General features: G+C 35.9%; 1 protein-coding gene across 1 annotated transcript; it reads left to right on the top strand.

The window, feature by feature from the left end:
• The first annotated feature begins 6298 nt into the window (after positions 1-6298).
• On the top strand, positions 6299-12549 carry LOC116199048 (loganic acid O-methyltransferase-like). The gene is made up of 3 exons (XM_031529337.1): positions 6299-6464; positions 7728-8405; positions 12029-12549. Exons 1-3 carry the CDS (start codon positions 6381-6383, stop codon positions 12365-12367), a joined length of 1101 nt encoding a protein of 366 aa, XP_031385197.1. The 5' UTR covers positions 6299-6380; the 3' UTR covers positions 12368-12549.
• The last annotated feature ends 1220 nt before the right edge of the window (positions 12550-13769 follow it).

The following is a 13769-nucleotide window of genomic DNA, read 5'->3' as shown; positions in this document are numbered from 1 at the left end:
CTCATCAAGACACTTGGGAAACAGTGAGAAAACTCTGACTGCAGATTCCCGAGACGTCTCCAATTCCCAATTTGTGACGGAGGCCACAGAGTCAACTGTTCCATCCGAACAACAAAGCATATTAAAATGACCAGTGCATTACACAGACACACGAATGGTCGACGAAAACAATTAATTTTGCTCAAATCACCCGAATCGAGCAAAACCGACTCCTAAGCCTTCGAACCATCAAGTCATCCACTAATGCGGAACATATCAATATTGGGCTCATTGGAATCCTCTCTTCGTATACATCGATAATGCGTCGTTCATTGGGATCACAAAGCTCGAACACGCAACTGACCGAGACTCGAGCTTCCCGGACTCTCCTTGAAGCCACGTGGGACCTGTGGCTCACCTCTATGGCCGGTCGCCCCCTTTCAATTTTTTATTACAAATCCCCCTACAAATTTTTTATTCAATCTAGCCCCATAATTTATTATTTAAGTACTGTCGGCGTCCTGTTTTGATCCGCCGGCTCCACTAGAAGACATTGACAGCAATCCTAATTACAACCCTAGAGCTAGAATAGAAGAAGACCGGGCAAACCCCGAGTTATTATTTATAGCCGGGTCAACAATGTCAATTAGGCGACCTAGGGCATGACAACAGGGAAGACCTCAGGTCTTCCCTACAAATCACCAAAAGGAACCGAAGAGGCGAGACAAGCATTTAATCCCAGGTTATCAGAAACCGGCTCACTGCAGCATTATTCATCGCCGGCTCGCGGGGACATCAGAATGTATCCAATATGGAACTCTTAATTGTGTGATTGGTTTTAGAGTTGAGTTGAGTTGAATTTTGATTTTAATTGATTTGTAATGATTGTGATGTTGAATTATGAGAAAAAATATGAAAAAATAATGAATAGTTGAGAGAATTTATTATTAAAAATTGAATTGAATGATTAAAAAATTTGAAGAAAAATTAGAAAGTAATAATTGTATTGTTAACTTTTGTTGTGTAGTAAGTAGAGTTAAAGTTAGAATTCAAATTTTAAAATCAAATTATAAAATCAAACAGAAGTTAAAAATCCCTCATGATGCCAAACTAATGATTATCACCTACGAATACATTTTGCAAATCATCAGCTTGGGGCGGGGCACTCCCGAGTATTCGTGGATGGTCTTTCTAGCAAGAGTCCCGAGACACTTGCTCAACAGGCAAATCAAGGACACCCAAGGACAAGTCTAGCCATACTTAGGGATTCTCAGGACCATGGAATGAGCTTCAGACTGCTCTCCGAAAATCATTCAGGTCTCCTCGCCCCAATTTCGGTCGTTTCTCGCATACTCAAATCATCAAACACGACAATAACAAGCATATATGCAACTGATGCCGCCATAATCTCGGGAAACACATACAATCACACAAACACGATATTTAACGGAATCGATAAAACTGTACCGACACGGGAAAATGGGAAAACATAAAGATGCGGGAAACGACTAAGATCAAAGAAGGGGATGTGGCCCTTGGGCTCAAGAGAGCCAAAAAGGCTCTCGGCCACCTCCCCAGGGGTGTGGCCGAGAGGCCTCCTTGGCTTTCCAGAGCAGGGACGATTTCTTTAGACTCGATTTTAACCTCTTCCCGTCATGGCAACATGTAATACAATGTTAAATAATCATATAATACAACGTTAAACACTCTTTCTCTTCTCACCCTGTCACGGGTGAAAGAAGAAGAAGAAGGGAGAGAGAGAGTGCTTGTGAGAGATCGGGCCCCACCAAGAAAATATAGTTCATGGTAAAACGTAAAACATGTAAAGTTTATGTTTTTATAAGTAATTTTTCCTAAATTTAAATTAAGAATAAGGATATTTTCGAGTTTTAACCACATCGTATAAATAAAATAGTAGTTACAATCGAACTTTCGCTTAAATCTTATCTTATACTATTATTTAGGCAAAATGCTCATATTGTAACTGCTTTTATTTTATTTTTTTGTATAGTTTGATCTTATTATAAAACCCTACCCTATCTTCTTTTTATAGAACAATAATAAAATTCCTATAAATTCGCCGCTTTCTTTCCATTAGAAAAAAATCCACTTTTACTTAAACAATTACAACTACCAAATATCTACAAATATAAATCACAATTCCCATAAATTTAACAATTTTTTTATAAAATCAAAATCGAGATTGGATAAAAATACAAAAGCAATAGCACGCACATATGCGCCAGGGCCAATAATAGTGTAAGTTCAAGATATATAAGATAGTGTAAGATACAATCTAATAGGATTGGTCTGGTTAAGTGGTACGACTTCCTTAGAGAAGTTCCAGGTTTGAGTCCCTAAAAAATCATATAGGATAATACTCCCTATTAGGCCACTTGCACAGGCTTATGGCCGGGCTGAATTATCACGTGGACTTATAGGATGTTCACATAAACCGTGAGATTAATCTGGACGAAGCATGGACACTATCGCAACTTGTTATCCAAAAAAAACGACAGTATAAGATGTAAGACTATTACATTGATTTTCATTTTATTCAAGAAAATTTATGGATGATTCCCATGCATTGCTTGGGTTAGTGTATATTATTATTAACAATGAGATAGACGGCATAATATATATGTTGCTTTGCATATTATCTCGACCCGATGATGTGTTTTGTTTTGGCATAATATATAATTTGCTTGGCATATTATCTCGACCCGATGATGTGGTTTGTTTTATATATTTATTTATTTCTTAGAAAAGACACTACATTAAATATAATTTCTTTTGCCAAGAAATTATATTAATTACAAACTATTTTTCCCAAAATCTTCGAAAACAGTAAAAAGTATTTCTTCTTGTTTTCAGCTTCTGGCCACCGTCGAGCCAAGTAAAACTATTTTTTCTTTTTTCTTTTCTTTTATCCCAGAAACAATTATTTAGCGACTCTTTCTTTCAGTAACATCACCCTTCACCAATTAAGAGGTCGTAGATTTCGTTGTCACCCGTAGGACTCTCCGCCTCTTTATTTTCACCTCCTCTATTCCCTCTTATATTCATACGTTTCGCTGTAATTAAAAAGGAGAAAAAAAAAAAGAGATGGTAAGGAATAGAATCAGAAAAGCCAAAGTAATCTCTACTAATAAATTTTGTGGCGGGGATTAGTTACGGCTGATCAAGTGGATTCCTTCAACTTGCCACTATACTCTCCCTCCCCGGAAGAGATGACTGAGCTCATCAACCAAAATGGATCATTCGACATCGAGATTATTGAGCTCACGAACCTGTCGCCATCGACGAAGGGGCCCATCAATATTCCTGAATGGGTGAAACATGTGAGGGCTGCACTGGAAGGCATGCTCACACCCCACTTTGCACCCGGGATTGTCGATGAGTTGTTCAGCAGGCTGGCTCAAAAACTACTGGACTCCTCTGAGGAGCTGGAGTCTGAGTTACCATGATAAGATCCAGCTTTTCATTGTTCTGAAATGTAAATAATCAGCACTAGTAGTTGAACTATCCGATTAATGGGTTGGTGGTGAGATTGCTTAAGAAGGAATAGATGGACATACTTGTAATTTTACTGAAGGATTAAAGGGTGGATTGGCCAAATTAGTCTCTCTAGTTTCAGATGGACATACACAATCCATGTTCTACACTTAATTATGTAAAGCCAGCTTATTCTTAGTTTCTTCTTTTTTCGATGTGTATCATGGTATTCAGAAGCTCAACGGATCCCGACTAGTCCAATTCGAGCTGGGTCGGCCCACTAAGGATAAAGCTCTCCCAATATTTTGTCCATTCACAATACTGAAATCCGAAACTTTATTTAAGGGGAACAAATGCTAAATCGATTGAACCAAACCTCATTTCTTCAATTAAGCTAATATCCTCGATTATTGTTGATGAAATTTTCTCAGCACCCAGACTTAAGCGTCCATGCTAGAGATCCAAGGATCCGTTACACTGCGAATTCTGTTACATTTTCTTCTCTAATATCCTCAACTTTTGTCGGGGCAGTTATCCTTCCACTGGAGGAGCTCGAAGCGACACCCATTGCCAGCCATTCACTGATTAGTGCCGGCCTCCTCTCATGTGGATACTATGCAAAAGTCAAAATTCAGGTTAAAAAACCACGTATATGCACGCGAATACTAGATAAAATAATCGTGGAAATTAAAACAATAAAACTAAACTGGGACCGAATTGCTAAGAAATTCCGGGGGTGAATTTATAGAGTAGGAACTAGGAAACATGAAGGCATGAATCTGAAACAGCAAAGGATATTCCGTGGCGGAAATCTGCGAAGGACTATATCCCCTCACTAATGTAACATTGCTACTATTTATTAAACTATCCGTCACAAATTTGTCATAACATTTGTTACGGATTTGCGATAGAACATTACATTTGTCAAAATTCCATCACTGATTGATCAATTCTTTTTTTGAGCTCTTTCAGCACAGTTCCATCACAAATCCATCATTATTTACGATGGACATCGTCTATCACAAAATTTTCTATCACATACCCTTTTTTTCTTGTAGTGAAGCAAGAACAGCTGGGCCATACTGAAAATGTGCAAAGAAGTGCAAGGCTAAATTATACATAGGACTGACCGAAAGACTCGAAAAACAAGTTGGACTAATCTGTAAAGGCACAGAGTCATAGAGGGCTGAATTGTAAACATACGGAGATATGCTTAAATAAATTAATTGGAAACACTCATATAAACATTCGGGACGATCTAAATGAATTGCAAGTGAATGAAAAGACAATCGGAAGCACGCTGGACCAAATTGAATATGCTCAGCAATATGTTGGACTGAAACTGAATAAAGCTGAAAATCCCAGGACCAAATCAGATAAGAATTTCCTTGTCCTTAAAAGAATCACATAAAAGTCTTGGGAACCAAGTTATTTAGTCCTCACTTCTTGCCTAGACATTGAATCTGATTCCTCTAATATTATCCGCTGCACTTTTTTTCCCCCTTTATAACTGGGGGTTTTCAGTCTTCGCAATTAATTCCCCGGGCTCCGTGCACCCCTTACGACAAACAGAACGGGTAAATATGACAAGTCATAGCATATAACTTTAAGGGGATTCGAACCCGGATTAATACTTGCGCTCCCCTTATTACTAGGCCAATCCATTGAGGTTTCATCCGGTGCACTTTATGAACTCAAATGCTCATTAAAAGTACAGACAAGTCTTTATTAATATATTTACATACATATTCATATATATATATATATATATATATATATGTTACGAATAAGTTCATGAATTGAGAACAATGAAAGAGAGATTTTAATAATTAATATAGAAGCAACGAACAGTTTCATCACGAAAATCGAACTGGCAAACTTTTAATTAACAGGCGAGAGTGGACGACATTGTATTATATTTTCTTTCTCAAATCTATATTAATTAATATTCAACTCTCTACTCTCCACTTTGGTTGCATTCAGCTATTAACATTTTAAAGGGAAGGAAACATTTTTTGCTGATTGGCTAGATAAGTCAAGTGCTTATTAAAGTTAGGATTTTTGTTATCGAAAAGAGTATAGTTCAATGATACACGTTCTTGCCTGATAACTGAGATATTTTATGTTCGGTACTCATAATAGGAATGTTTATGTTTCTTTATTAATTATAAGAATTTTTATTTTATTATATTAAGTTCATGGAGCTTTTTTGTAAAAAAAAAAAAGATTTGGCTTTGATCTTTCTTGCACTTCTTGTCTTCGTTCGTTAGTGTTATCCTTCATCTTTTGTCTTGTCCTCCTGCTCCTATGTTCTCTTGTACTATTGAAATGTCTCATCTTCTTGTTGTATTTTGTTTGTCCTTTGGGGCCCAGTAGCAATCAGTGGGTCCTTCGATGAAACAGTCTCGCCTGACTGAAAAGTTTTACATGACAAATTCAGGTAGAAACATGTTTCATGACACCTTTAAAGTATGCATCCTGGAACAAATAAGGGATCTCCTCTGATAGTAAGGGAGTTTGCTTCTCTTCTTAATTAGGATATCTTGGTTAAAAAGTAAAGAAAAGTCATAAATGTGCTGTGTGCAACATATAGATGTTGTTATGATCAGACATATATATATGTCGAGAGGGACTATTGGTTGAGTTTAAATTCATAACTGCTTCCCTGTTAAAAAAAAAAGGATAATAGTACTTTTAATACACAATTGCATATGTTGAGTGGTGAGATACTCAATGATTAAGGGCAGTTTAGTCCCATCCTCCGTATAGCCTAACCATTACGCCAATTATAAATTAAAGGGCACATAGACTTGGTCTCTATCATTTGTTGTAACAGACGAAGAAGTTGGCGTTGGCTTGCAAGAGGAAGAGCTACTCGATCGAGCAAAGAACGTCATCCAAAGATAATGGCTGGGTATTCAGAACAGAAATTGTTGGCAGTGAATGGCGGTGACGGGGATTACAGTTACAGCAGAAACTCTCTATACCAGGTAAAGTCACCTGTTCCATCAAACTTCTCGGCCCTCTTCAGTCGGCTTTGCTGACTTGCAGGGGATAATTAGAAAAGCGGAAATAAAGATATATGAAAAATCTTAATGAGAATTTAATTCTAAACTCATTAATTACAATTCGAGATTCCTTTTGTTTTCTCACCACATAATTTGAGATTGAGTGCTACTACAATGCCACTTTGCGAAACATCATCATCAATCGCATGATCAAATGTCTAGTCATATATTTCAGTGAAATCATATATGGCTGTGATATTCATACCTTTTTTCAGTACGAGTACATTGGCTTAATTAGATAGTAATGGAAATTCCGGCTTCTAAACCAATCAGTTTTCGCTAGTGCTTTTTTACTTAATTCTTTTTCCTTTAACTAGATATATAAGCCTTTCATGTAATAGAAAAAAATATCTTACAAGTCAATCATTTTTCTTTGTTCAGTGAAAGTCATCCATGTGTAGTTAATTTAGCTAAATTTCCTAGACTTGACATGGAAGGTCTCATCGGGATCATGTCCTGGGAGAAATTTGTTTGAGGCATTAGGCATAGATTCAAAAGACCATTTATTTGAAAATAAAAATAAAAAGGTTAATTGCGCAAAAAGCCCAATATTAGTATTCAGTTTCAAATCTATCTCAACATTTGAATTGTTGCAAAAATAGGCTTCTAGTTGTAATTTTTGTAGTATGGGACTCCGTTAATTTTCTATCAGTTTTTTACCGTTTCTCTTGGCGTTCCAGTGACTCAAAACTACATAAATCTAATAAAAATGTTTAAGCCACTAATATTTTTCAAAATTTGATAAAATAACTCATCATCAAATCCAATTAAGAAAGTTATCAGTTGATCACTACGTTCTAATTGGATTTACAGCAAGGTCTCTAAAGAATGTTCACCTCAATAGGGACCTTGAAAGAAGCCAAATGCACTATCCGTGGATCACTATAACCCTTTAAAGATTCGAATTTGAAAGATAGGGGCCAAGAAGGCCTGATGAAAAAAAAAATGACAACAATCCCATTCTAGCAAACATATGAATGGTATATCTTTTTATGTTTCAATTGAAGCGTTGAAATAGATTTGAAACTAACTGCAAACATTAAACCTTTTACGCAACTAACCCCAAAAAGAAAACCATTTATTGCGGACAGTAAAGGGAAAATTACCACCGTCAGCATCTTCTTATGACTTGAGGGACAACATCTAAAAAATTTCATCCAATTTGAAATACTCACAATTCTGCAGAGACAAGCCATAAATGTAGTGAAGGACAAGATCAACGAGGGAATAATGGAGAAATTTGACGTACAAAAGCTCTCCTCATCCTCCAATACAATCCGTATAGCAGACATGGGATGTGCCACCGGACCCAACACGTTCATGGCAATGCAAAACTTGGTAGATGTCCTGAAACAAAAGTACAAGTCCCAATTATCTCCCACTGATGACAATCCTCAGTGCATGGAACCTGAATTCCAAGTATTCTTCAATGACTGTGCTTCAAATGATTTCAATACCCTCTTTACTTCCCTCCCACATGAAAAACCCTACTTTGCTGCCGGAGTCCCGGGATCTTTCCACGGGCAGCTGTTCCCGGAATCTTCCCTTCACCTTGCGTACTCCTCCATTGCCCTTCACTGGCTGTCGGAGGTGCCAAAAGAGTTGGCTGACCCAAGCTCTAAGGCATGGAACCGGGGTAGGGTTCACTACACAAGCGCGCCTTCTGAGGTAGTAGAGGCCTACAGGGCGCAATTCACCGAGGATCTTGGGAGGTTTCTGGATGCAAGGGCAAAGGAGCTCGTCAGTGGGGGCATGGTGGTAGTAATAATGCCTGGAATCCCCGAAGGGATGCCTCATCATCGACTTCCAGCAGGGATCATGGCTGATCTCATGGCCTCCAGCTTCTTGGACATGGTGAAAGATGTACGTATCTCTATTCGTATCCGTATGTATTCCAATGCATGCATGTATATGGATTGTATGCGCTGGTCTATGTCTCTAAACCATCTCCCATTAAAAAAAATGAAAAAGAATAACTTGTAGAAAATGACTCCATTATTTATTTGAGAAAATCATATCATTATATTTGTACGTATATATTTAGTTGATGTATTAAATGGTCTCTGTTTGCATGCACATGGCGCATCCCATTGTGGCCCAATATGACCATGTTATTATTCTTATCTATTAATTACTAATTTATTAGTTATTCTATTTTCTATTTATATATATATATATATATTATCTATACTATTTAAAATAGAAGGATTCTCTTGGCATAACTTTTACTTTCCAGAAATGCACTGATTGCACATATCTCAATTTATAAGAATCACGAAATTAAGATCGTGATTGTAAATTCAACAAAAGTAGCTGCCAACTTCGCTCATTTTTCTCTAGAGAAAATTAATATTAGAGTCCCAGAACTATACCGAAAGTAAATTTCTGTCCTAAAAGTATCATTTTGGCTCGAATCCTAAGGGGCCGTTTGGATTCAGAGTTAAAGTTATTTTGATTTTGATTTTGATTTTGATTGTGAAAAAAGACAAATGAGATGTGATTATAAATTTAACTTGGGAAACGTGTGTTTTTGTTGTATAGTGTGTTGAGTTAAAGTTAAAGTTAAAATTTTTGAATTGGGAAATGTGTATTTTTATTGTGTAGTGTATTGAGTTAAAGTTAAAGTTCAAGTTAAAATCAAGTAACCCTTAATCCAAAACCATAACTAGAAATTAATGGTATTAAATCGATCCATGTGGCGCCTCTTGATTGATCAAATAATATTTTGAACTTTAAAACTTTCAGAAAATTAGGAAAAAAAAAACGATTCTAAAAGTATACAGAAAAAGGAAGGAAGGGGGGGGGGGGGGGGGGGGGGATTGTGGTCCTGCCGCCCACATACTGCCCAGCGAGATCGCCGAAGGGGTGGTGGCCGGATGGGGAATTCCCCCCAGCGGAACTCCCTTCCCTCCCAAATCCAACGTTGTAGTAACTTTTTTTTCAAAGAAAATTTACAGTGTTATCATAATTTATTTTAATATTTATTAGTTATTTTATTACGAGAGAGTCACGCAAATATCATTATGGGTAAAAAATGAGATAAAGTGACGCAATGAGCCATTCATATAATTATTCTAGTACGAAAGAGTAACGCAAATTTAACTATCAGTAATGACATAAAGAGGCGCAACAATCTATCAACAGGATTTAATATAATCCTGTTGTAACACGTCTCCATTCATCAATTAATGTAAGTCATGTAACCCCTGTATACCAGAACCATTTATCTAATATCTATACCTATTTATACTATTATGAAAAAGATTGGGTTTTCGTGTCATTTTATCTTCCCAATGCGCTCTCAATACATATGTTTTAATGTTTACAAATCGCTAGATCAAGGACAAAATGATAAATTCAGCAAAGGCTAGGCTAAATAAGCACCAGACCATATGGCTAGGACCGCTCATTTTATAGTAAATAGACAAAGTTATTCTTAAAAAATGAATCGTTCCAAATTGAATTTTATAAAGAGAAAAATGAAAACTTTATCCATTTACCGTAAAACGGATGACTCTAGTCATATAGATTGTGTATTTATCCTCACCCATTCAACACTACAACTACCAACTTCTCCTATTCTGCTCTCCCCTCACTTTTCTCTCTCTTGTCCTCACCCCAAATCTAATGTGCAACACTTAGTTTTAAAATAAAAAAATTTAATACTGTCAAAATTTATTACGATAGTTTTAAGTTTTTACTACAAAAAGTTCATATGAATTTAATTGGGTAAGATATAATACGATAAAGGAATGTACAGTAATTGATAACATGTGCGGAGCACGAGTATTCATCTAATTATCTAATTAATGTATTAAAAGGAAGATTCCATCTGGTCACACTTTTCATTTTCTAAAAACCCTTAAGAAAATATCTCTAATTGATATCAACCGCTAAATTGAGGATATAATTGTACATACACAACAAATAACTTCTTCTATGAAAACTATAAATAACTTCTTTTCGGTGGGAACACTGTACATAACTGTAATCCTCTTATTTCACTCTTTCACTCTCTTCCTCCTATTATCGCTCCCTCTCTTACCTTGATCTACACATCTCCCTCTCTATTTTCTTTTCTTTTCTTCACAAATATAATATTCCTAAAGAGAAAAGTACCCTCTAAAACAACTATATATAATCTGAGAATCTCTTGACTTGAAAAGTTACGGTCTAACTTCTCATAAAAGTGAAAATTTATTTTGTTTAGTGATGTATTATTGTTACATAAACTTTCATTTTATTCAAGTGGATCGACGCATGAAATAGCATCTAATGTATCATTATCAAGAATGAGATGGACGGCACAATACATATGTCGCATTGCATATCATCCCGACCGGATGATAGGGTTTGTCTTATTTGTTTAGTTTTCACAAAAGACACTACATTGGACATAATTTCTTTTGCTAAGAAAGTATATATTAATAAGAAGGGATATTCCTAGATCACAATTAGGCATAATGACAACTACTCTTGAAAGATGTAGTACTTTGATTTAAATGTGCAGTATTTTCTCTGTAGGGGTTTAATATATGACAGTGAACAATAAAAGTATTATGTACATGAATAGAACCATTATATTTTTCAAGGGCAAATTTTATACTTGAACGCTAAATTATATTTTATGGTAGAACGCTAGTTTTTTCTAGTCCTTTAAATACTGAAGAAAACATTTTGACCCATAGATCTTTCAATGGTGTCACAAATCCATCAAGCCACATGTAAAGTACAACAAAATTATAGAGCCGCTCACGTATTGATGATGTTTCGTTTACGTGTCGTTAACGTGTCCATAACTTAAAACCCGCCTTACATGTTGATGATGTGTCACTGAAGTGACTGGCTCATATTAGATTGTTTCCTTTAAAAACTAGTTTTTATGATCCGATTTGGTGACTTGGCATTGATAAGTGACGTGGCGGAATGTAATTGGTACATGTGGCAGGAAGATTCGAGAATAATGGTATAACATTATAGGGAAAATTGTGAAATGAAAATATTAAGGACCAAGAAAATACTATGGCCTATAGGCAATATATGTAAACAAGGGACGGATCTGATTAAAAGTTTGTAGGATCTAATGACTGAAATAAATGTCCCATTATTATATACAAGTTGGGATTTCATTGTAGATTCTACCTTTTTCAAGTGATGGTATTACACTTGTCATCATGACTAATTGCTATTTTATAAGATTCCCATTACTTCGGGTGGATATAAGATCCCCATTTACAAATAATTATTATTGTTCAACAAAATTAAACTTCGAATTGTCCATGTGAATAACTAAATTATATATTAGGAGGTCCTTAATTTTAGTCTCATCGGTGGGATTCCCATATCTTCATCGTTCTCTTAGGCCCCTGAAATTTATTTGTAACGGAGATAGAAGATGCAAATGGAAAGGAACAGAATCTGAAAAGGCAAAGTAGCCTCTCCTAAGTTCACCAAAAAAAAAAAATTCTTAATTAATTTTGTGGCAGGAATTGATCACGGAACATCAAGTGGACTCCTTCAATTTGCCACTATACACTCCCTCCCCGGAAGAGATGACTGAGCTCATCAACCAAAATGGATCATTCGAAATCGAGATTATTGAACTCATTAATCCATCGCCATTGAAGAATGGTCCCATCAATATCCCCAAATGGGTGAAACACGTGAGGGCTGCAATGGAAGGCATGCTCACGCCCCACTTTGGCACAGGGATTATCGATGAGTTCTTTAGCAGGCTGATTCAGAAGCTACTGGATGCCTCTGAGGAGCTGGAGTCGAGCCACCGTGATAAGATTCAGCTTTTCGTTGTTCTGAAACGCAAATAGTCACCGATACACGGGCCGTCGTGTAATAATGGCAATTTAAGAATAGATGGAAGTGAAACTACCTGTGATTTTACTGAAGGGTTAAAAGGTGGATTTGGCTGAGTTAATCTCTCTCGTTTCAGAAGGACAAACACAGTCCATGTTCTATGCTTAATGTTGATGTAAAGCTTGGTTTATTTTCAGCTTGCTCGATAAAATTAAGCATATATACTTAATTGTTGTTCATGAAATGTCTCGGCATCTAGACCTCAGCAGGCACACGCTATGTGAGAATTCGTTACGCTACAATTATGTTATATTATTTCTTCTTTGATATCCTCCAACTGTAGTCGGAGCGGCTATTATTCCTCAACTGTACTCGGGGCGGTTATTCTTCCACCCACCAATTAGCGCGTTGTTTACTTGTGCTTTCTTGATGTGGGGCCTCCTCAATCCGTGAGAGGCCCGTTAACGTCGGATATTGCCCGCATGAAAGGGGAGAGGACTGAGTGGACTAAGATCGACTCCCTAGGAATGTTTGGAAATGTAATTGAGTTTAACTTAACGCATTCCAATTATGTATAAATATATTTATGCTGCGTCTAGTTTCAAAATAGAATTTTAAAATTAGATTTTAATTTTGAAAAAAAGTGGTATAAATGGGGCTTAATATTTGACTTCGTATATATTATTTTATTTTGTTATAGAAAAAGAGTGATATATATGGGGTCCATCTTTTGACTTTGTATAAATTATTTTGTTTTGATGTGGGTATAATTAAGTTAAAGTAGGATTTTAAAATCGTACTTTGAAACTAAACAAGCCATTATTTATTTATTTATTTTGGTTGTAATGATAAGGTGGATGGAGAAATTTTTTTAAAAAAATAATGATTGTGTTATTGAGTTATGAGAAAAAGTGAGAAAAATAATGACTAGTTGAGATAAATTAATAATTGTGTTGTTGAATTGTAAAAAAAAATAATGAATAGTGGAGAAATTTTAATATTAAAAATTAAAAAAAAATGAAAAAGTAATAATTATATTGCTGAATTGAACATAAGTGCAATTAAATTTATTAGAAAAAAAAACTTCAAAATCAAACAAGATTCGTGATATAACTTATAAGAAATTTTATATTTAATTCTTCAATTTTTGATCTAACTTATTATTGTTTCTCCTAACTAGATTAATTTAGCTTCTCATAAATTTTGCACGAGCTTTTTGTTGGCTTGTACTGGTGCTCAAAATTCATAATCATCTTCTTCATCGCCTTCGCCGCCTGTTGGAGCATGTTATACGCTCTCTTAAGTACCAATCTAGAGTCTACTCAATCCCCAAATACCTTATATTATACTCTTCATTCATGAAGTCCCGGAGGTGCTTGTGCTCGGGTATATTTCTGCTGTCTTACCGATATTCAT

The sequence above is a fragment of the Punica granatum genome, chromosome 3, assembly GCF_007655135.1.
Source record: "Punica granatum isolate Tunisia-2019 chromosome 3, ASM765513v2, whole genome shotgun sequence".
Classification (NCBI taxonomy): Eukaryota; Viridiplantae; Streptophyta; class Magnoliopsida; order Myrtales; family Lythraceae; genus Punica; species Punica granatum.
This window is presented reverse-complemented; position numbering and strand designations above follow the sequence as displayed.

Coding starts and splice junctions, on each gene's coding strand:
- LOC116199048 (XM_031529337.1), top strand. CDS start 6,381: ATGGCTGGGTATTCAGAACAGAAATTGTTGGCAGTGAATGGCGGTGAC. Junction 6,465..7,727: donor GCAGAAACTCTCTATACCAG/GTAAAGTCACCT, acceptor ACAATTCTGCAG/AGACAAGCCATAAATGTAGT. Junction 8,406..12,028: donor TCTTGGACATGGTGAAAGAT/GTACGTATCTCT, acceptor ATTTTGTGGCAG/GAATTGATCACGGAACATCA.